The following is a 25594-nucleotide window of genomic DNA, read 5'->3' as shown; positions in this document are numbered from 1 at the left end:
GAATTATTTTTAGTCATTTCTATAATAAACTTCTACTCAATATGTCGTTAATTTAACTAAAATAATTTATCTCAAGAAAGTGTATAGACATTAAATTTGATTCAAATTCAGTTTATTATTTACTAAGAACCGATTGTTCTATCTTGGGATAAACTATGTGTAATTTATCTACTGGATAAATAAAAGAGTAAAAGAGTAAGAACATAAGAGAATAAGAGAATAAAATAGTGTGCTTGAAGTTTAACGAAAGAAGGAACAACCCAGCCTAGGTATATGATAATAAGGGCATCGTTTACATTGAAATTAACTACAGAAATGGATTGATTTACATTTCTACACATGGAAGTTAAAAATAACAAAATGGTATTGAATTCAATCGGGTCACCATTGCTCCTTTGATTGCTATTACGTCTATTATAAACGTCTTTAAGATGTCTTTCGAGCACCTATCAGGTTTGATCAACTTGAACTGGTTACATTAGCGCGATTATCGGCGCAGAGGGGGGAGGGGATTTGGTATCTCCCCGCGAATCAACTTGTGGCTTCGCGCCACCGACTCGGTACTGTAGAGAGACAGACGGAGACGGATAAAGGAGGCACTCGGATAAGAAGAGGAGAGCGCGAATAGGCAACGCGGCAAGCAGGCGTGAAAGTTGGCGGCTTCTCCAACACGCATGCCTGACGCCGTCGCGGTCGTCGTCATCGTCGTCGCCGTCGACGTCCGCCTTCATATCGACGAGCCGTGCGAGTCGGTCGCGACGGTGCCAGAGCCAGTGGCCCTACGACCGTCGGAACAAACCCCTCCGCGTCGTGCCGACGACGACGACGAGGATGCGCAGGGGTGATGGTTAGAGGAGGAGGAGGAGGAGGAGGAGGAGGAGGAGGAGGAGGAGATAGTGGACAACGAGAAGGGAAAATACAACCGGCAGTGGTGAAACTGGAGGCGCGGCCGACCACCGAGGCGCATCCGCTCACCTCATTCGGGGCGTCATTCGGGGAGGGGGACAAGAGGTCTGCGTGACCTGGGCCCACCACGTGTCTCTTGCTCTGACGTCGCGCTTGGCGATACGCCTGACGCGCGTCCGCAACACGATCACCTGCTTCGACCTCTTGCACACCGAGCGTCGCGATGTCATTCGCGAATAATTAAAGCTACTGTCCGCGGAAGGAGGGAAGATTATCGGTGGGGAAGAGAGAAGTACGCTGATCGCAACACGCGAGATGTGAACTCGTGGGAATTCGGGTAGCAACGAGATCGGCGTCGTCAGGGAGCGGTCAGATGCGCCTCGGTTTTTCGATATACCGTGGTGTTCCGTACGCGGAAGAAACGAGAAACGGGAAGTTGCGGTCGTGGCACTGTCGTGACATGCCCGAGAGATATCCGCGGGTGGAAGCGCGAGACGGAGCATAGGAAGTGCGTTGCAGCACGCGTGCGGTTTCATTGTCTTCCGTTATCCCGCGATAACGCGAGAGGAGAGGAGAAAAGCGTGTCCGCGCGGAACGACGGTGAACGCGGTGATTTATTTCGGCGCGCGGCGAATTTCGGGACTGCGAGAGCGAGCACGAGGAGGCAGCAGACTCCGGAGGAGGGGATGGTCGGACGGCACTCGCGCCGCGAGTAAAAGAGAGGCCGCGGGATAGAGCGAGAGTAAAGCCCGCCGCTTGCGTTGCGACGCCGGTTGCGCGGTTGCGTCAGTGGTGCACGCTGCGAGAAAACGGTGCGTCGCGTTCGCGAGCTGGATATCGTTCGTAATAAAGCACGATCGCGAATGTTAGAATGATCGTAGCGTAAAGACGTAGCGTAAACAACGGATATTCTGCGGGTTTCGGCTCAGATATCCGGCGTGTATGACGTTTGTGTATGCGCGTGTGTATACGTGTGTTCTAACGGGACGGAGTAAAAGTACGCGCTCCGATTTTCGAAGGCGCGACTCCAAACGAATGTGAAAGAGTTGGCTATGCGAGAGAGTTGTATCTCGTAGGTAGACGGATTAAATTATTGAAATTGATCGTGACGTTGTTGCCTTTATCATTGACGTCGGAGGTTTATCGCTCAGCGAAGAAGAGAGATTGCACAGAGCGAACTGCTTTCTGATTTATCCCACAACGTCGTGGGATAAATATAATGCCTTAGAATATATTGCTGCGTATATGTACAAGTGACAAAACTCGTCTTCGAATTACTAGTGGCCAATTACTAGTGACGCGAAAACGGCTCCAAGTTGTACAAATTGAAGAGATAAGAAAATATTTCACGGATCAGTAGATGTATCATCAGTAGTGTTATTCGCTCCATGATTATATAATAGATAACGAAATACAGAACACACACGTTAATTAAATACAGTGCAATAATGAAAATGGAGCTTTAATCCTCTCGGATTTGCGCTGGACACGTTCACGAAATTATTGAAGAAAACTTCCGGTCGCGTGCGGCGGCAAGTTTCGTAGAGGAAATTCGCCGAGAGGTGAAAGAACAGTTTCACGAACGGTGGTCTGGAATTTATTCTACAGTACATACGGTGGAATAATCCACGACGCACAGTTGTAAAGACGAAGAAATCAGCTGCGATAAGCATCACTGACTACTATCTAATCGCGGAATCGCTCCACTCGCGTTGCGCACAAAACACGATCTGCTTTAATCGGCATGGCGAACGCATGTCACGGGATTAGTTCCATAAATCCATCGATGTCGATCGACAGTACAGTGTGTCTGTTTGCGCGAAGAAACGAAGGATTGTTCGGTCAATCCTATTCGATCGAGTAGAATCTCCTATTCTGATCTATTCTCGCGCGAATTGAAGGACAGTGCAACGATGTAACAGGAAGTCACGAAGTATCTTGCAAAATAGAGGACAGCGTTCACCAATCGTGATTATTTGCGTCGACCGGAAAGAGACTGATGATTACGCGGATGTTGTCGCAGAAATAATTGCTAATTTCGTTTGGATTTCATGGCTGCGCTATGATTAGAGTCTTGATTGCTTGACGCAATCAAAGAGTAAAAGACTAAAAAGAAAGAATAGAAAACGAAGGGCAGGGAAGTATCTTCAGCATACCGAATACGCGAGAATCATCCGGCGAAAGGAGAGACAGTTTTTTTTTTTGCCAATTTGTGGAGAGACTTTCTCGAGCAACTTTGAGGATTTAAACTTCGAAAGAGTCGATATCCGGTGTATACACGTAGATTACGCGACGGAAAGATACGATACAAGTGAAGGGCAAACATCGACGACGGGCGTGCGATAATCCCGCGCGAACTCGCGACTAGTAGTCATCGATCGACTACGGAGACGCCGTGCGCCGCGACGCCCTCTCCTCGTCTTGCTGTCGGTTGTCCCCACCTGTCTCTGTTCTGTCCTCGGTGTTGTGTCAGACATTTACGTATCACGTCGGAAACACACACCTGGCGCGCTCTCTCCCCTTTCTTGCTCTATCTTCCCCTTCTCTCTCTGTTCCTGCCTCTCTTTCTTTCTCTCCCCGTTTCTCATCTCCATTCTCTCTCTCTCTCTCTCTCTCTCTCTCTCTCTCTCTCTCTCTCTTTCTCCGGATCATTTGCCTTCCTCACAGATCCTATCTTCTCCAGGGTGAATATATTCTCCGTAATCCACGGATAGTCCTATTATCAACTAGGCGTGGGTCACGTTTCTCTTGCGCCGAACGGTGCACCGCGGTGGCTTTGACATCGCCACCGGCACGCGAGCTGTTGTCGCCGATGCCGTAGGTGGGAATCAGTACGTCGGCGTCTATCGCGGCGTGCGGACCTCGACGATGTGTCGCGGCGCGTTTCAACATGCGCGCAAAAAAACGAGCGACTGAGTTCGACGTCGAGGCAAAACGTTTATTCAAACAAATCTCGAGATACCCGGGAATTCGTTGAAGTGCTTGTCTCAATTGATCCACCCTTCTCGCAATGGTGATCAATGCTGATCACCGAAACGCTGAAATGATCTCTCACGTGCGTACCCCTTCGAGACATCAGACGATTTAATCTCCAGTGAAAGAAAAAACGCGCGTGCGGTTTTCCGCGGTGAAATTCGATGTTTCATTCTAACACGCCGCAATTAGCCCAGCTGATAGATATCGGAGAAGATACGTCGACGTGGAGGAACGGGAAAGTTCCTCGTTGTAGACACGCGCGACGGGGATTATCGGTCCATGAGGACGTCAGAGAGAAACAAGAAAGTTCAGGCAGAAAAGCAGATAGCGCGTAAATTTCTCTCTCGACGATACGTTCATCGTGCGCGTGTCTCATGTCGATGCGACTAGGACAAGAAGATACGAATTATAACAAGGACAACGCACATCTCGCTACGTAGATTATTCATTCGAACGAGCATTTTTGCCGTTCTTCAGTTTCTTGACTAGAACATTGGATAAGTCTTCTAGTGAAGACTTCTAAGAGTCCGTCTACAAATCGCACAATGTTTTGCTTCCAAAGTCCCTTCACGCGATCGTCGCGTGGCGTTATATCCACCGCATCGCTGTCGAAGAGCAAGTCCTCGCTAACCAATGCGATTCTATCATCCGCCGCCAACGTGAGCGAGAGCAACCGACGCGGCTCCGAGGCGACCAGCGAAGGTTCCAACTCTTCCATCAGGTACATCGATCAAGAGGCCTCGATATCTGGCGGCAGCAGCACGGACACATTACCGGGTATCCGTGCTGATTACCTCGATCCTGAACCCTTATCGCCTGGAGCGGACGCTCTGACTTCGCCTAGCGGCATAATGGTCGTTTTGAACGGCAACAATACCAATGACCAACAGTTTATGCTGCAGGATGAGAACCATCAGACTACGCGTTCTCTACCGTCACCGAAAAAGTTGAACAACAATGGCAGCAGTTGGCGTCGTAAACTCATGCTGCGTCTTCGGTCGAATGATTCCTCGAACTTGAACAACGGCGAGATACGTTCTTCTTCGACGTCTCCCTCGCCCGCGAGCGAATCGATAGCGGAATCTTCGTCTTCATCAAGGAATCCTCACGTTGACGAGGGGCAGCAAGGTGGCAATACGACCGTCTCGTCGCCGTCGGTGCAGATCGACGTGATCGACGAGAGTCCTCAGGTGGCTGCCGCCTCTGTCAGCGATATACCATCTCTGGAGAATGGCTTCAGTGAACCCGAGGATGATAATGACGACGAAGAGGATGAAGAGGAGGTCTCTCCAGAGACCGAGACTGAGGAGGGTTCATCTTTACCGTCCAGCCCAGCAGCCGCGTCCACCGTCGGCTTGACTACTTCCGCGGCACCTTATTACGACTTCCTGTCGGTGAACGGCGGTACCATGCGACAAGAGACCACCAGTACTAGCTCGCCGCAGCTATCGTCCGGCGCGAGTTTGCGTTCCAGCGTGGAGTCACCGCCCGCTGACACCTGCAGCTCCTACGGTGAGGACAGCAGCCCGGGCATGGACTCGCTGAAGCCCGAGGGCCTGGACGCGTCTGGGTGCCTGCCAGCTGCAAGATCTTGTCCGAATCTGGAGCGGCAAAGCGCCGGTTGCTCGTCAGCCAGCGGCTCGTCGAGCGCGAGCCCGAGCCCGGGACCAGCCGGGCCTCGTTTCAAGCCTCTCGAAGAAGGCGACATACAGGTGTGCTATCTGAATCACACCCGGACTCTCGTGAAGAAGATCCTGTCCAGCAAGTTCCTCAGACGTTGGGAGACCCATCATCTCTATCTCAATGATGCTTGCTTATCCTCCAAGACGGTGAGTGTGACGTAAGGGCTTGCGGTAGGATTCTCACGTGATGAAAACCTCTTGAATTTCAAATTTTACTTCTTGAATGTCATGAAATCGCATAAAAAAAAAGAATATCTATAATTTATCAAAATAAAGTACAATGAAGTAATAATAAAATTTTTCTCGTTATAGTTTTCTCGTTAATCATTAAACCGTTAAATAGATAACTTTGAAAGTTATTCACTACAAAAGCAATTTAATGGTTAATCGCAGTAAAATATATAATTTTTATCAAGTTAAGCCTAATCACAAGTTAACCAGCAAATAAAAAATCAGACCTTAAAGTATAAAACTATTAGTGAGGGCTCAGCAATGAAAAGAATATTAAGGAATAGATTCAAAAAATAACACACACACACACAATATTTAATCTGAGAGAAACTGTATATCAATGCATAATTTCTGATAGGTTCAAAACCGATTACCTGTGTGTTTTATTCTCCGTTCCTTTTTTTTATTTTTTTTTTATTGTGTCTGAAGCCTAATTAATCTTAGCTTAGAAGAACACAATTTTACATTATCATCAAGTCAAATAAAGTTAAATTTAAATCACAAATTAACCAGGAGATGAAAAATCGGGTCATGATAATATAATTAAGGGCTATAGCACATAAAAAAAATTTAATCAGTAAGATATAAGCAGTAAGTAAATCAACATGTTAGATTTGCTACTTTTTATGTTATAATCTTACGATCTCTACTGTGATTAATCAATTCGCTGCTTAACGTTCTACTGTTTAAATTTTTTTTGTGTTATGGCTCTTATTCTGCGATTGACATTAAAGACAAGTGTCCTGAAATTCCACTCGAGATCTTTCTTGACTTAAGTCGCTTCCGAACTTGTTACGTTATCGCACGTAGGCGATGATGAGTTTCCATCTGTCCATTTATATTATTATCCGGATTACTGATTACTATGATAATCTGCGAACGATAATATGATTGTAACTACGAAAGTAAATCCTGTTGTCTAACTTTGTCACCCAATAGGATTATTGTAGTTCGCGATCGATAAATCGATTTCAGATAAATGCATAGCGATGTAATTAGAAAACCGCTGCGACAAATTGGTATAAAGAATTTAGTTAGTTCTCGGCTACGAAAAAACTTGACACAATAGTTCCAAGGACGACTCAAGCGGTTTAGACTGTTTATTTTGGAAGTGACAGGCAAGTTTGGAGATGACAAATTTGCTGGTATACAATCCCACGTATCACGTCGTATCCACTTTTCCTCTCACAATCCGATTGCCTTTCGCGTAAAAAACGCGTTTATCGTAGTTTGTTATGTAAACTCGCAAGGCGAAGTATTCATACTTCGTCATCGTGATTTGCAATGACTTTGACATGACTTCAACTTCGCAGAGATTTCGTGATGAGAGGCCGAACCTGCGAAAATATAATTTACCAGCTACCACTTTTTATACTTCCATTTTAATTCGAAAAAAATCACGTATCACAATTTTGATCGCGTCATTTCTGCCATTTTCGTTTCTCTCTCCGCCAATAAATTTAATCTCCATAAATTTATTATGCTTATAAATATTTATCAATAGAAGTACTGAATCCATTCATCAATTTCAATTGTATGTAACTACTCGAGAGTAAATCCTGTTGTCTCTCTCTCTAACTTTATCTCTCAATAGGATTATTGTAGTTTGCGATCGACAAATCTATTTCAGATAAATATATATTAGGTGTTGGAATTAATTCGTAGCGTTTTTTAATGAAAGAATGTTATTTATTTCACATGAGCATTAAAAAATACATTAATGAAAGTACTTCCCATCACTTGTAAAACGCTACGAATTAATTCCAACACCTAATATATAGCGTATATATGTAATTAGACATTTTAATTTATTATTTATACAAAATATTCTTTCTCTTTTTTTCACTTTTTTTTATTTCTCGTCATGCTGGAAACTAACTCTAAATTTTTTTGAGTAAATTTATTCTTCTGGAATGAGATTTACTCCAAAAAATTTAGAGTATTCGTTTCAAGCATTACGAGAAATGAAGAGAGAAAAAAAAGTGGAAGAAGAGAAAGAATATTTTTTAAATAATAATTAATTAAATTAATAATTAATTAAAATTTCTATAATTAATTATTACTTTCGCGAACTACAATTATCCTATTGAGAGACAAAGTTAGACGACAGGATTTACTCTCGAGTAGTCGAAAAGAGATTTCACTCTTGGAATGAGATTTACTTCAAAGAATTTAGAGAGAAATGTTTACAAATTCGCTGTGTTAAAATATCGAAACTCATCATAGAATATACATTATTCTCGATTGCTTCATGTTACTGGTCTTCGTGTTACTGGACTACGATTTCTCGTTATCGGCAGTTTGGGAACGTTCATACATACGAAACAACGGAGATCGGTCATCTCGAGTAACGATGATTACGCGAGTCTCTGTTTCACTCCCTCCGCTCCTGTCCACGATTCGCTGTATCAGAATGCAATCTGCATCGTCAAGGGCGATTTATGGCACGCTATCGCGATATACACGGCAAAGAACATTGGCGATCGTGGCAGCTGCATCGAAGTGCGACGAACAGCAATAGAATCCCTCCTTCTCTCATCCGGTGGGTGATGTTACGTAATTGCGAATTTTCCGGCGCGCGGGCAAGAGAGAGAGAGAGAGAGAGAGAGAAAGAAAAGAAGAGAGCATTATTGGTTGGAGAAAAAAAAAAATCGGCTAAATTCATTACCTTCAGCTTTCAGCGCGCAATCACGATGTTCGATGCCGACTGCCTGATTACTGAACCACCACCGCTGCACCTCATACTTCGCGAAATCCAATTTATCGTTTCGCTTTGTAGGAGAACTCGCTTGAAAACGCGGAATGGAGTACTTGATGCACTTCGTTGACGTGATTGATTCTATTCCCGTGGTGATGCATTTACCCTTCGACGAGACTTCAAGACTGTGCTGCCGTCCCGTATAATATAACTAAACGATTTTTTTAAAATAAATTTTCCGACATTCTTGGTCGCTACGACTATCTCGTTGACGCATTAGCATCATAAAAAGATTTCTGCACGGTTCGTCGTGTCTGTTTCTTCTTCTGTTTTCGCGGTGTGGTAACAGAAATTATTCGCATGTGCGCAAAAAGAGTGGCAGTGCGCGTGCACGAGAAACCTCCCCGTAAACCTTACATTCCTTCGATGACGCTACTCAATACTCATTCGAACGTCTTCGTGACTCTGCGTGTTTCTTTTACCTGTGAAAGAAATAGGACTCTTTGAAATTAACACTCCCTTTTTCAGAATTTTTTTATTGTACTCGGATATGTCTTTCTCTACACACACTTATTGTTAGAAATACATTCGTAGAAACAATGGCTACGTTTAGCAGAAAAGTAACTTCGAAGTTGTTTTAAAATTCTTTAATATAATGAATTTATCCTTATTTTCTCCCTGGAACTAACATAAATGTGTAAAGCAATTGTATTAAAGAATATATATTACAACAATATCTTCGCTGTGTTAATGTATGCACAATAATTAGTATTAATTTACTAATTTTATACTATAGAAGACTCTAACAAAGGGTCGAAATTAATCATATTCTTTTATACAATTTCCATTCAGTGTTGGCTTTCATGGACTTTTTTATTGTGACGATTTATTTTATTTGGAGCCTTTGTCTTTATATATTGTTTTAATTATTTCAATTTTGCAACAGTTGCAAGCTGTTCTTTTTCTGAACGCAGCTAATATTCAGGTATATTAGACGCGACAATTATCGTAATAATCCGATACTGACATACAAATAAATAATAATAGTGTTAATATTAGCATAATATGTGTTGTAATCATAACGTGTTGTATGTACGTCACGATAACAGATAGAATATTGATACAAGATAATACTTATGTCGGATATAGTCACAGAAAAAAAGAACCTTGACGATATGACAAAGACGGTTCAGCTCGTCATCGATAAAACTTGGCGATCGTTCGGTAACATTCCACGATCATTTAATCGAGTCGAATTCTTGAATTAATCGTTCGTATATGTCGATATTTGCATGATAAATATTCGACACGTTATGTAGAAATTTGTACCATCTCTTTTCTTCGTTATCGCGAAGAATCGTTGAATTATGTTAATTTACCGATAATTCCACTGCTCATGTGGGCCAATGTTTGATTAGTTCGAGCCGTGCGTCAGTCTTGGCTTATATGAAATTCGAGTGAAATAATGATAACGGCAGGAGAGAGAGAGAGAGAGAGAGAGAGAGGGGGGGGGGGAGAGGGGAAAGAAAAATACGCACACGCTGATTGTCAATTCTAGCTATGGTTAATCGAGCGAACAACCGATAAAAGAGCCGTGACTTTTCTGACGCACTTGAACGGCCGAAAAGATTGGCCTCTCGATATCGCGGAACCATTAATATCATTTCGATACCATTTCGATACTCTTTCTTTCTCTCCTCGTGCACGGTATTAATAAATAGATAATATCAGATGCGAATTTGACGAAAATATTCAACGTAAGGTCGATCCGCATTTGTTTCGCACGTTCATTTCGCCATGCGCGTTAAAATTAACATACGAAAGTCGAAACGAAAGCAACGCTCTATATATAGAATGCGCATAGTGGCGATGAGCATGTTTAAAATTAATTATAAATGCTATTTGTGTAAATGAAGTGCTTTTATTAGCCTCAGATCCACGTCAAGAGCGCAATTAATATGCTATCGCGCGGAATTCCTAATATCGGAGTCTCGGTGAAAATAAGCAGACGTCCCCGATATTCTACAGTAATTTGCATGATTACATGAAGCCACGAATATTTTGGGAAATTTATCTGTTTCTTCTTTGTTCCACCTTATAATATTTGGCTGATTAACTGCTGAATAATTAATGAAACGAATTTTTATACTTGCAATTTTTGTACTCGACGACTTGTTGTCGTTCCTGGCGAATGCTGATAGCGTGTAATGTAACATTCATTAACAGATCCCGATTTGTTAGCATCGCCGACACGGGGTGCTCATTAATAAAGCATAAATCGAATTGTATTAATCGGACTAATTGGAATTTAGTGTCTATTTGACGGAGAGAAAAGAGAGGTGCATATATATTTTTCAAAATAAAGAGGCGGTCAATCTGCTTCAATGTTGCGCACAACAAAGTTAAAGATTTAAGAGGATTTAAACCGTAATTGAGCTGTACTTACAGATCGTCTATTCGTTCAGCAATAAAGAAGGCTTACTTCCTCAGACTTTCCGTACTAGTTCCGCGCTATTTCGGAAGCAAATACGTTCCGATAAAATCGCGAAATGAAAAATATATACGTCGCGATTCTTTATAAAATAATAAAAATTGCGATGGAACTGGATTACTGTTAAAAAAAGCACGCAATAGCAATATGCAATTCATAAATATTTATGATTGTTCTTATCTCTATTATATCTCCCTCCTCTTTTCGCGTGGTTTTTATATATACATTTCATTATTTTTAAACATTCCTTATCTGCACGTACTTGAAGTTATCGAATAACAAAACCTCATTTTACCTTTTCCAACGAACGTCGTTAAAATGTTCCTCCTTCGTGACGCGAAATAACATTTTATTCTCAGCGGAACACAGTCGGACGACGTCACAGGGGGTTACAGAAATGTATGTTGTTTCGTTAGAATTATTATTCTTATTTAAATGCGCATCTCGTTATTATGTATGTATATCATGTATGTACAGGCAATGCTTCGTGCTCCGCAGAATGCAACGCCACGTACTTATTCGATAAATTTAATTCCGCAAAATTTCGGGAATACAATGAGGTTTATTACGCGCGTCGGAATTTCGCGGTGTAATCGTGAATGTGCATATATACACGTTCATGTTGCAATATTTTCGTACTAATGTAGCTTTTGTTCGGTAAGAAAACGTTCGTTAAACCGGATGTTCTGCGGATAAACCACATGACGCGAAACGTATATTTTTAGGAGATCGACCGCTATTTAGGTCGGCCACGCGTCCGATAATTTGGCATTCAAAAGTATTTTGCTTTTGTCTTGCTACTTCCTACGCGGAACATATCACAGGAAAAACATGCGCAACACATCCGCTACTCTTTTTTTTTTTTTACAATTCGTTACGTATATAAATACCGCCTCGCGATATTTTATATTAATACTACAGAGATACGCTCTATATGTAAAGATATATTAATAGAAACGTTATCTTATTAACGTAAACTTATTCTCGTGCTCTTGTACACCTCATCTCTCTCATTTATTTCAATTCGCTAAACTGCGCTGACTCGGTCAATTTCAGTTATTGTCGCTTCAATTAACAAATTTTGCTACGCGATATGACGACGTTCTCTTAAATTCATTCGTACGACTTTCTTGATTCTAGTAGAATCGTATTAATGTATAATGCAATGTTCAAATGGAAAATTGCTCAAATGAAATATAATTAAATACAGAAATACAATAATGCGTAATTAATATAACGTAACATTAATTACCTAATTAAATTATAAATATAATTATAAATGAATAATTACACAGGTTCTGAAAGGCTAACTATAACTGCATTGATTCAATTCTATCGATGTGTAATAACACTCGCGCGAACGTGAAATCGTTCGGTTCTCAGAAAACGACGTGAGGAACCACGCAGTCTCCGATAAAAGTCGGGAAAAGTCGCTTTATCGAATCGACTTGGTGAATTACGGGACATTAGTCATACCGGTATTATTTGTCGATAGCCAGTAATTTTATTCACGACAGATAAGGCGTAACTGCATTCGCGGGAAGTCGTGCGCGTGTTGCGCGCACGCGACGCTTTCGCGAAGGACGCTCGTAACGGTTTCACCGCGCCGGTACACTGGCGCAATTATTTTTCTCCATGTTATATTACACGGGGAGGAAATCATCGTGGATTTTTAACGACCGTGCCGTTGCTCTGCGACGCGGAGGAGCGCTATAATAACCGCGGCGGACGCTTTTTATCGCCCGGCATCGCGACGAATCGTAAATCCCACGTATTACCCCATTTATCCGATAAAAATCGTGAATTGGCCGAAATACCGCGACAAATAATTCACACGTTATTATCTTATTTTTCTCTCTTTCTTTCTCTTTGTATAGATATAACAAATGTAATTTGCTTTTTCTTTTATCTTTATTTTTATCTTACATTTTGTTCATATTTTTTTTTTATACTTTACGTATACCATATATATTCTTTTTAATTTATGTTTTAATTTATATTTTGTTATTATTAGTTCGCTTTCTTGATTTATGCTTGTTCTTAGAGGACTTGTGTCCTAGGACACTAATAAACTCATTATCTATCTCTTTTTCTGACACGATCCTTTATAATTTGCGACTAAATTATGCTTCATAAAAATCGAAAAAAAAACTACGTTTGGAATATTTGATTAAAACGCTGCTTGGTTTTATAAAGCTCTTATCATTGTTAATTGTTCCGGATAGAATTAAATAAACGAGAATATAATGGTAGAACTTACTCTCGGAAAGTATTTACAGCATGTAAAACTGTCCTGTGTTTTCATGTGTAAAACAGTGACTATATCAATAATGCAAAAATATGATAATACATGAAATTCTGTTATTTCTACGCACGTGTGCATATCGTATTACGGAAAATTGGAAATGCTACATGTTATAATAGAATTCATCGACGGAATGAATAACACAAAGTGAGATTGTATTTACGCGTGAGATATTAATGCAACAGTATATACACGTTGATTAAAGCAACGAGAAACGCCACTTTGTAACGCCGTATCTCGCTGTACTTTATTCCGGCCTTTTTCTCTTTTATACGAAAAAAAAATGTGCATGTATAATAACGAATTTATGTCGGAATGAATAAGCGGTAAACAAAATTGTATTGTGTGACGCACTTGTTTGTCCGTGCCCGCGTGGCTCTGACGCACCTGAGTTCGGTGGAAAGTCGAACGGTGTAATTGAAATGGATTGCAATACCCGAGAAAACGGCGATGCAGAAATGCAGAAACCTGCGAGAGCCTGCAACATCAAAGTACCAGTTGATGGAGGTATTTGATTGCTCGGATCTACTTGGAAATGCACTTTGAAGATTACAAACTTGGAATTAAGTCATCTCAGTGCATGAAAAATAATGGAGCAAAGTAAAGAAGAACTTGTGACATCAAAGTTCGGCTTAAGCATATATATATATATATATATATATTTTGTATTTATATATTTATTACATACATATATATATTTAATATTCATATATTTAAGAAAAGACGCTTCAAAAAATTTACAAACCTAAATCAGCTGTACGCTTCTCGATACATAAAAAAAAAACCAATAAAAGAAATCGATTACGATGGCTACATTGTGATTCAATGCATTATTGCCGCGTTAAATCGAGGCTGTAAACCGTAAAGGTGGCTCCTTTAACCGCGCGGCTTTTGGCATTTACGCGCTCCATTTATTACCGTGGCATAAACTGAGGATGGGCAGGAAACTCGTCTTGGATAGCACACGATGCCATTAGATATATTATTACGTGACGCAGGAATGAAGTGTTCTTCGCGACGCAAATACTGCTAATGGCCAGCCGGTGTTCGTATGTCGATGGATGCCGGGCGCAATTAACACCGTTTCAATTGAGGGCCAAGTGAACAATGTATAATGCAGCAGCCGATAACTCGCTTTGTCATTATATCCATTATATTGGATCATCTTTGGTTCGCGAAATGAATTCGGGAGTGAGAGAGATTCCTTTGTACACGTGTCACGAGTGATTGAGAGGAACAGGTTGGCTTTAATGGCTAGCCGGTGTTCGTATGTCGATGGATGTCGGGAACAATTAACACCGTTTCAATTGCGGACGAACAATGTAATACAGCGGCTGATATCTCGTTACGTTACATCAATTATATTAGATATCATCTTCGGTTCGCTGGATGAATTAGAGAGCGAGAGAGATTCCTTCGTATGTTTCGCGGATGGGAGAAAAAGAATCGTGTCATATGTGGAAGCATCCACACGTTCATGACGGCGGTTGGTTTCCTTTTCACTTCGAATATCTCGTGTACGTGTATATAACGCCACCCTCACGTCAATGGAATTCGGTGAACGATGCGGTGAAGCCGCTGATGACAAACGGTTCTTTTTCATCGTGCGTTTGAGTCGCTTCTGCAATTGAGTTTCCTTCTGTTACGCAACTACACCAGGCGCTCGAGTGTGTAGCGTTCGATGCTAATCTATCTGGTACTACTAGGTTTTTGAAACAAGCATATATTTCTCGATATATTGTTTTCTCCTTTGAAATATACATTTGCGTGAAGCAGCATGGAAAGAACGGTTTTGTTAAATTATCTAAAAATTTAACTAGATACAAATTTGAAAATGAATTTTGTTAAAATTGTCAAAATAATTATGTAGGGCGCTAAGCTGGTTGCTAGAATGTCAAAATTTTTCGCAATATATTGCTCATTATGTTGAGTATCCTATATAATAATTTTGACAGTCCAAAATTATTTTCAAATCAATATTTATAGTCCATTTTTATTTTAAGACTGTTTAAGTAATGTCTTAAGATTAATACGGTCTCTGATTAGCTTATGACATCTTAAGATTGTATTTAAGATAATTTTAATTGCACTCTTTAAATTCTTTGAAGTAGAATCTCAGTCTAATTTAAACAGTAAAAATTAAGTCAGTCTTGAAAAAGAATTTAATTTTCAATCTTGAAATTTTATTCTACAGAATGAGATTTAAATATAAATAAATTAATTAAGACAAAGGACTAATGGGATACATACACATATATATATATATATACTTGTATATATAATATTATATATATATCTATACATATGTTTATAATATTAAATTTACATAATAATAGCGCAATTACTAAAGCGCCAATTCCTATTAGTCTTAGTTTATACGGAGATGCAAGTCCTTTGTCTTAGTTTATTTATTTGCATTTGCAATTTTTGTTTCTATTATTGTTTGTTTACTTTAAATGTTTTGGATAGTAAAATCATCTATGCATATTGGCTTATATCTAGCTAAATTTTTAAATCCTTTAGCAAAACCGTTCATTCCGCGAAAATATACAATATTTACGCGGATTTGATTTCAAAACGGGACCATCTTCGAAACTTTATAGGATATTGCGTAGCTGCGATTGATCAAACGATCGTACTTAGTTAGCTAAACTTAACTTGGAGCCTTGACGATATAACTCAATGAAGGAACTGATTCGGAACAGACAGTCAAATTTAGTTGGCGGATTATTTTGAGTTCTGCTGTGATATGAAAGACCGAATGGAAAAAGATCGATAGCACGTCGCGCTAAAGTGAAAATTGACAGGGCAGGGAAACTGAAAATATAATAATAAATTATTCACGGAGCTACGCGAATCTCCGTACTCCCATAGTTTGCATTTCACGTTAAATGCGACCATCCGATTTTGATATCTCCGCTCTCGCAGTGCTATTTGTGATTGGCGTTTCATTGAACCTATACATATTTGCAATGAGTTAAAATAATACGATCTTGCGTCAATGCGGAATCAAAGTTACATTAGCATGTCCTTCATATGAATTCTTTATATATGTATTTTTCTGATAAATTACTGATTAAAACCGAAGAGTTATCTCTAAAGGGGAATGCATAATGATTATTATAACAGGAAGATTGATGCGAATATTACAAACGCATTCATGGAGCTTGTTTACAAAAAACTGTACTCTCCTCGCATTATGTAAATATATTATACGAGACGGCGGTTGTTCCATAAATAAAACTCTGACCACTGTAATCGGTCGAAACGGTAATCATCTCCTAAAAATGGCCGGCATGACGTTCATTATGTTATCTACGGTTTGAATAAGAAAATCGAGGAAACAGTAACGGTCTCTTGCGCTTTTTGCGCAACGCCGAAAAATTTCCCGGCCGCCGACGACGAGGCATCGATAACCGCCCCGACGACGTTGATTAGCGCATATTTACGCGGAGATGCGATAACATACGTGTACGTACGTCAATCTGTTTTCGTTCGCGCTGCGTGCCGGATCGCGAAACACTTTTCAACGTTCAAGAAAAATCCGGATTTTCGTTACGCGTGTCCGCTCATAAATTATTGCGGACGATCGACGCAGTTATGCTTCCCGTTCATTCGCACGTTATTAAGATAACAACAGCGATCTATATAAATAAAGATTCGTCGGCGTGTCGTATGACGTAAATGAATTCATTGCTGCACTGCGGTCATTACACGGGGATAATCGAGATGTAATTAATTTAATTCGTCTATTTATCGCCCGGATGATCGACTAATTGCAAATTGAACGAAGGATTCGTTATTGATTCATTTCCTTGCTACGCCCGCGCTTGTACCAATGCGAAACTCATTCCGGAGTGCACGATCATTACGTGTAAATATCTCCAGATTGCAGTTGATACGTGTGTGTATATATAGTTATAAGGAACTGTTGACGTAGGTGCGTTAACGTCGAGATTTACCTTGTTCCCGTTAAATAAAACGTTCCGGATTAGCAACTACGTACATGAATACATCTCGCTCTAGAATTACGAGATGTGTTTGTCAGAACTGTAAGAAAGCGGATGTAAAGGTTCGTCCCCACTGAAGCTGATCATACCGATAAACATACTGTTTTTCTTTTTTTTTTTTTTTTTTTTAAGAAGAAATCAATGTGCTCGTGTAAGAATGCTTGATGTAACAATACTTTGGAATGCGCAATCGTTCAAAGTAATGAGGACATTTCTGACTAATCAGAAATTGGTTCCAAGTTATAAGCCAATAAAAATTTGCCATCAACCAGAAATTATATTCAATTGTATTCATTATAGACAATGTTACATCTAGTATTGTTATATGCTCTCTAAAACTTTTAGAATGAATCTCATTCTGAAGAGTGAAATCTCATTCTTAAAGTCTTGAAAATTGAGTCCACTCTTTTTCAAGACTTTTTCTGGTTCACATTTTTTTGGCGTAAGATTCACTCCAAAGAATTTAGAGATTGAGTGCCGATTGGCACGATCGATTTTAGTGGAGATCCTATAACAGAGACTGATCACGATCAATTTTATCAAAACAAAAAAAAAATATATATATATATATGTGTGTGTATGTATATAGGTTATTTATATGCCTTCTTATTCTAAGTTCTAACTTATTGAAGTTGAAAACAATGAATCAATCAAAAATTTGTCATCTTGTGACTAGACTCTGTTATAAGGTCTCTGGAAACGAACCTTTACCTACGTACGAGAACAAGTCGCGCCATCGTAAAGATTATAGCATCTGACGAAGATTGTAGGAAAACCCAGCATCTCAGCCAGAGACAATCTAAACGACCGGCTACATTGTCAAGTGTTTTGTCGCTCGAGAAAAAAGGTGTTACGTACGATCACAATGTACCATAGCCTATTATTATTTCATCTTTTTTTGTTATTGAGTTTCGTCACTATCGCTATGCATATTAATTATTAATCGCGAAGTTAACGCGCTGGATTAGAATTACTCTTTTACGCCGCGTCGCATACAATACCGCTAAATCCTGAATGTAATCAAATGCAAATTACGACACGTTAAATGCATTTTCCTTTCGAGCGCGTCGCTCACTTTTGCGTATCATGAGCAAAATACGCGTGAACATCCACCCATCTTTTCAAGACGATTGGAAAAGAGGGGGAAATGATAAAGAAACTAAGTAGATTGTGAATGCGGAAAATGCGTTTTATGAATTAGATCTTGGCAACAAGAATCATGTTATCAATTCGAGCCGAATAGAGACGACCTCGAGAGTTAGACTAGACTAGTATTGCATTTATCGAACGATAATTTTTTTAAGCGTGTCAATTGGCTGCAGGACAGAGAGGTTCTTGGATCTTTCTATCGTATAGCCAATCAACAGGCTTGAATAGTTTGTCGTACAAATGTCATAACATTTGTACAAATTATTCAAGCCTGTTGAATGACTATGCGATAATATCACTCTTATAACTGAAAAGCTGAAGCAGGAAAACGTAAGTAGTAAGAAAATCAACATATTGGTTTGTTACTACTTACGTTATGGCCTTTCCACTGTAATCAATTTGTTTAAGTTTCTTTGTGTACCATAATCCTTGGTCTTTAGCTTTTCTATGTACCATAAACCTTGACACATAGAAAAACTTAAGACGTAAATCCTAAGCAGTAAGAAAATTAACATATTGAATTTGTTTACGTTATGGTCTTACGATTTCTACTGTGATTGGTCGATTCGCTTACTATTTATATTTTATTGCTTAAGTTCTTTTTTTGTGTGCTCTTATAAGCTGATGGCACAAAACAAGACGTACGCGTTTAAATCTATTTTAGACATAGAGACGTAGGGTGAGACAAATAAAAATTTATAACTTAAGGCATGAAAGACCATGGGCTGTCAAAATTAACAATATGTGTAAGGTGTATTACGTAATCTAACGGAAATGGAAATAACAGTAAACTTATCCATAACTTCGCAATAAGGTGAATTTCAGTCGCTTGAAACTCACCTTGTGGATAAGTTTACTGCTATTTCTATTTCCGTTAGAATACGTAGATCTAAAGCAGTATCCTGATTGGCTCATCTGCTTAAGTTCACGTCTGAAGGTTATTGTTACAGAAATTTTATCTACGACAGTTCTAATAGTCTTCCAGTTCTTAAGTGTTTCAGTCATAAGAGTTTTTATCTTATCCATATTTCAGGCAGACTTCTGCCGTAAGTCTCACGGGCAAATCTTTGTCATATCGTATATTTTTTGTTCACGCACGAACCACGCGATGACGCGCGAATGTCCGAATCTCCGTCGAGGTTCACGGGAGATTCGCCTTTGACCTCTTCACGTAATCGATACGCGTAACTCAAATGTACGCGAAATATATCGTTGAAGCGTTTCTTTTTCTCGGAAAGAAATACCGGAAGGAGATCGACAAGACAAATCGCGGTTGGTGATATACGACGGGGTTTCGGCGTATATCACATACACACACACATTTTATATATATATATATATACATATATATATTATACGAATCCCAAGTCACCAAGCTGTCCCTTTAAATCACTCTCTGTTGGCCAATTCGTAGACGATTTTTCCTTGAAAATGAAAGAGGGCATTTGACCGTTCTCGACCAGTTTTCGTATACCATTGTCTAGCTAAATATTCAATCAATATTCTATCAAGAATCCCATTGATTGAAGAGTAAGATTTCGATTTTTCCCTCGTGAATCTTAGTTCGCCAAGAACGCATTATATCTTTAACTTCAGAGCTCATGTCTTGAGGACATGATTTCTCGTGGAAAAAAAAATTCTTTCCAGATTGACCGGGGAATTTGCGGCAGTGAGGATAATTTCAAGACAAAACGAAGAAATCGGCACGAGCGAGTCGGATGTTGCGGGCGCGGTTCTCAACGAACGTGCGTGCGTGCGTACGAGCGTGCAAGCGAGCGAGCAAGCGAGTGAGCGTTCGTGCGTGCACGCGTGCGTGTGTACGAGCGTGTGTTCCGCTGACGTCAAAGCTGACCCTGGGCTACGTGTTCGAGCAGCGGTTGCTCCGCTCCTCGTGCTAACGCTGTGTAAAATACCGGTCGCCATCTCGTTTTTCGTGGCCTTCGTGCATGCCGTCGAACAACATCTGCGAGAATCCCTCGGCGAAACGCGGAAAAGCAAGCTCCTGTACGAAGGAGCGGTCGGGAGACGCAGAAGAGGATGATGGAATGGATAAATGCGTCGAGAGGTCTTGGAGAATTTTGATTAATTGCGGGTTTCGATCCACAACTCGAATTGATTGGTGCACAAGTCTGGAGGATTGCAGAATGAGACGTAAAAACGTAATTAAGCAAATGATTCATTAATTTTCGAAGAATTCTTCGGACGAATCTGACGTAAAGATCGCGATGAGCTCATGACAAGAATTTAAAAAAAGTTTTTGCTTTTACGAATAATCGAGCACCTAAATGAGTATCTTATATAATTGGCAATCGACAGATCGAGGGAACAAGAGTCTGTTTTTTTTTTATTCTTGCACTAGACTACACTAAAACTCTGTTTCTCAATTTCGCCAAATGTCAAACATATATTTATCCCACTTTAAGTTCCAAAAGTGTACAATAGTTGAGTCAAAGGAAAAACAGATCTAGATTGGAGGAAGGCATAGTAATATTCCGAAGAAAGGATTCCGAAAAGAAGGGAAAAGGAAAAGAATCGTCATTGTGCAAATATTTACACTTTGAGAGGCAACCAAATATCTTGGCAGACGTTTGTCATCGGAAATATTTCCACCCTGAAAAAAAATATAGTCAATTTTAATAAATATTTAGTTGAATACTGCCAACTAAATATTTATTAAATATAAAAATATATATTTATTTGATACAAAAAATGTTAATTTGATTTAATTTTTTTTACTGAACAAATATTTATTTACTATAAGTAAAAATGTTTAGTTGCCAGTATTGAACTAAATATTTATTAAAATTGACTATATTTTTTTCCAGTGCACGTAATGATGGAATTGTAAGGATTTGAATCACTAAGGTACAAACAATAGATACGTTATAATATCGTTGATAGAAATAATGGGGATTCCCGAGAATTATCTTCTTCTCAGAACGTTTTCATTCTACGTTTTCTTTCGTTATTATGAGATTTTTTTTTCTTTTTAAATTGCTAATAAAAAAACGCAAGCGAGGAAATCACATGGAGGTATCGCTGCGCATTATTTTAAACTCCGTAATGAGGCGGAGATAGTCTTAAAGTATCAGAGAAATAATGTCATGCGTTGACTCTGGCAAGCTAAGTTATTTTCACGACTGTTGAACCTGGTCGATGGAAAGACTGCGGTTTGCGTAAAACACGATCGTGGAATCTCAACAGCTTCCAATTAGCAGCTGCAAAATGTCATAGAATAGCGGCGAGCTAACGCGAATCTTACTTGTAGGCATGTAAATGAGAGCAAACATAAGACGCGTACGTGCGTTTTTTAAGAATCGTCTTTTTGCCTCGATAAGGACTACGAAGGGAACGCGAGCTCAACTTTCATCGCCTATCCACTCGATTTGAGGAAACGTATGAATTTCAGGAATGTAGTTCTGAAACTCGTTAAACTTGAAAGTGCAAAAAAAAAGGGTGAGTTAACTGTAAAAGTTAATATCCCTCGGGAGGAATTGCGTAATTCAAAGCCCCAGTAGTTAACTACAAAACTCCGTATCGCGTATATATAAACTTTTCTCCTTTTTGCATGCTTGCGCTGTGCCGCTATTAATTATTGCGAATTTTTAAGCGCGTAACATTAAATTACGTAAGCTAAAAATACTTGGGAATATTTTTTAAGAACTTTCAGCGCTTCTTGAATTTCCGTTTTCTTTTAAGGGTGACGTAAATCTATAAGAATTCTACAATTTATACAGTTTGCTATTCTATGCAAATTCCGCGTGACAATTAATTTTCGCGACGTTTTAACGTGACATACGCTCGCGTGTGGAAATTTACGTTCTTTCTGCTGGTAACTAGAATAAAGTATAGCATGTAAAATACAATCGCGTAGATACAGAGCGTTAGATTTTATGACAGTGTTAGTAGCCGTAAAAATACAAGCTCGTTTTCGTGCGACTCTTGGAACGTAAAAGAGAAGTACTGTAAAGCACCCATTTCGCATTTAACGCGACGTTTGGCAGGCAGGCAAACATTTGGCGCAAGTTGAAGTAGAAGTGGAGCGCGTTGAAAAATTTCGGTCGACATTCAGATTCTGGCTACGAAATTCTACCGTATATTTCCCCGCAAAGCTATTAAGAGGTAATTCCGTGTGCGATCCGAGATTGCAATCTTTTAGACACATGTAATTGATTTTCGTGCGAATAGAAAATTTATCCAGAGAGGGAGAGATAGATAGTTAGATAGAGTGTTTCTCGTCGTTTTAGAGAAAGCCCTCTAAGAATATACATATAGCAAAATGACAAAAAAAAAGAAATAAGATAACATAAGAAAAAATAAGTACAAAAAATGAAGGAATAATATAGGAAAATATAAATCAAAATGATAGAAAAAAAAAATTACACAGAAAAGAAAAGCAAAAAAGTAGACAGAGAGAGAGAATAAAAAGTTATATATTTAAAATGATGCACATACGTCAGAAATAATTTATTGAGTTTTATTGCGATATTCGTACATGGAGAGAATGAAGTTTTTGCTGAAGTATTTAAAAATTAAATATCGATGTAAAAACAATTTTGGACCATCGAAATTGCAGAGGAATCTCCAAAAGTTTTGACATTTTAGCAACTGGTTTGATTATCCTACGTAATTTTGTTGGCCCATTCAAATTATTTTTATATCTCTGTATTTAGTTATATTTTTAGATACTTCAGTGACATTCTCTTTTCGTGATAAACGCGAATGATAATAATCGTAATTTATCACGCTACCGTATCCGATCGAATCATCAAGCGACGCATGTATAATAAAGGTTAATGAGAAAACTTGATTCTACGATTATCTAGAGCTATGTAAATCGTACGCTGTTGGAACGGAAAGATTATCATGAAAATTTACACGAGAAGCGTGTTTGACATTTGATAGATGTTGACGTATGACGTAAGCCCGTGGTGTTACGAGTTAATTAATAAAGATAAGCGATTTACTTGATGAACATATTTAAGAGTTAGAGAGAAAGAGAGAGAGAGAGAGAGAGAGAGAGAGAGAGAGAGAGAGAGAGAAAATACAGATCGCTTTAAATGAAAAAATAAATTGAATATGAGCATATTTGATTTATCGATTCTGCCTCGATCGCTAATTGTGAACTGCTGAATGTTGAAATCCTAGATGATTTTTTTTTTATCTGGATTTATAATCCTCTATTCATCATCAGTAAAACGGAAATGAATTTAATTCAGCCGTCGCGGCTGCGGAAATCTCTCAGCGACGGATTACATCAGATCTATAATACAAACGAAACGCGATGTAATTCCGTTGTAATGAATAATTTTCAAGCATTAGCGCTGACATCAGCATGACAACGTCAATCAAATTTCGTCATGGCAGATTTCGCTGATGCTGGTACAACATATTATAATTTTGCGACAGCGAAGTAGCGTACATGATGAATGCGTACACGAGAATGAATTGAAGATATTTGCGATATCCGCTGTTCGTATATACGTGTATGAAGGCAGTAAAAGGATTAATCCAAGCAAATATTCTCGCTTATGGATTGTCACGGATGGACGGAAGGGTAAATCATCGCGTATGCACTGTCATATCCAATCCGTTTCTACTGGCCGAGCCAACACGTTCCACATCTACTGGGTTACGAAAGGAGAGAAGAAGAAATGAAAAGCTTTTATTCACGATGGACCGTTACATATATGTGGATATAAAGGTTTATATTTTGGCGAGGTGAACCAAAGAAGGAAAATGTCACTGACAACCAAACTCCTCGGCTGTCAATACGCGTGTTCGCATTGCGGTCTTCCATCGATCAATTAGCGTATTTTAACGTCGATTGCAACAAAATTGCTCGATCGAGAGGGTTGAATTTCCCCGATTTTCATCAAACGTTTATTTTTGACGATAATCTATAGCTATATAAATCGCTGACTAAAAGCTCTTTGAAATTTGTAACGCTTATTTCTTTAATGATTGGAATTTTTTCCATCATCTAGATTTCTCGGAATTTGAGGAAATTCTTTCGAAAGTAATTACCGCACATTTCAGTCGGTGACGTCGCTCAAAAACATCTGGTATCACACTTTGATAAGAACGTTTAAGTGACTCATGTTAAAAGTACGCACTGTATGTATTTCACGTGACATTTATCGACCTCCGAGTAAATTTATTTGACTCATCTTGTAATGAAAAGTGACTGCTGTCAAATTCAAAAAATATGTAGATACAAATAATACGAATGTAAGTACATTCGTAAGTACTAAAATACATGTTTCCTCACTTTTTCACGTTTAGTTATCGCGACTATTTAACGTATTTTGCGAAAAAATATTACGAATAACGTACATTGTATGTATAATGCGCTTAAAATACGGTACAAATATTGCACGCAGATATGATAAAAAAAAGTATCAAAATATTGCGATTTCCCATATATGTATGTCATCCCGCTTGGGAGAAAAGTGTTCATGTGCTACCAATCTCCCGAGGATATTTCGAATCACAATCTGCTATCGTTCGCCAACAATCGATTCATTTCGTTTCATTTATCTTGTATTGTTTTCGTCGGTGCGATTGGGGCAGTGGCGATGCTTTTACGGGCGCAGATATTTTTAGATCCGCGTCGATGGGTTACGGCCGGTTCTCTTCTCCGCAACAACTCGACTGATTTATCCGATGGACCAAGAGGCATTTTGTAAACGAAACCTTTTTGTTTAGCGTAAGGTAAATGTACCAGTTAATGGATATGATTCAGTTATCGGACGAGAAATGATAAAATTTTAAATATTGCTGGCTCTAAATAAATTTTTCTTTAATTAAATTTAATTTTTGTAAATAACGAATTTATTTAAAGTCATATATTTCATTAAAAGCTTAATTATATTAGGTGTTGGAATTAATTCGTAGCGTTTTACAAGTGATGGGAAGTACTTTCATTAATGTATTTTTTAATGCTCATGTGAAATAAATAACATTCTTTCATTAAAAACGCTACGAATTAATTCCAACACCTAATATTTAAAATTTTTCTCATTTCGTCCAACAATCGAATCATGTTCACTAACTGTCCACAAACTGATACGTTTATCTTATTTTGCAAGTTAATATTTCAAGAACTAAATGGAACAAAGAATAGAAAGAAAGAATGGAGAAAAT

At 39.1% G+C, this 25594-nt stretch overlaps 1 protein-coding gene across 1 annotated transcript in view; it reads left to right on the top strand.

Annotated features, from left to right (window-relative positions):
- Positions 1-850: 850 nt before the first annotated feature.
- The window catches only part of LOC105153997 (C-Maf-inducing protein), a 40676-nt gene continuing 15932 nt past the window's right edge, over positions 851-25594 (top strand). The window contains exon 1 of the mRNA XM_011069201.2: positions 851-5711. Within this exon, the coding sequence (XP_011067503.1) occupies positions 4428-5711 (1284 nt within the window). The 5' untranslated portion in view covers positions 851-4427. The remainder of the gene's footprint in view (positions 5712-25594) is intronic.

This window comes from Acromyrmex echinatior, chromosome 6 (genome assembly GCF_024713525.1).
Source record: "Acromyrmex echinatior isolate Ae372 chromosome 6, ASM2471352v2, whole genome shotgun sequence".
NCBI lineage: Eukaryota > Metazoa > Arthropoda > Insecta > Hymenoptera > Formicidae > Acromyrmex > Acromyrmex echinatior.
The sequence above is the reverse complement of the archived record's forward strand: the minus strand, read 5'-3'. Positions and strand labels throughout refer to the sequence as shown.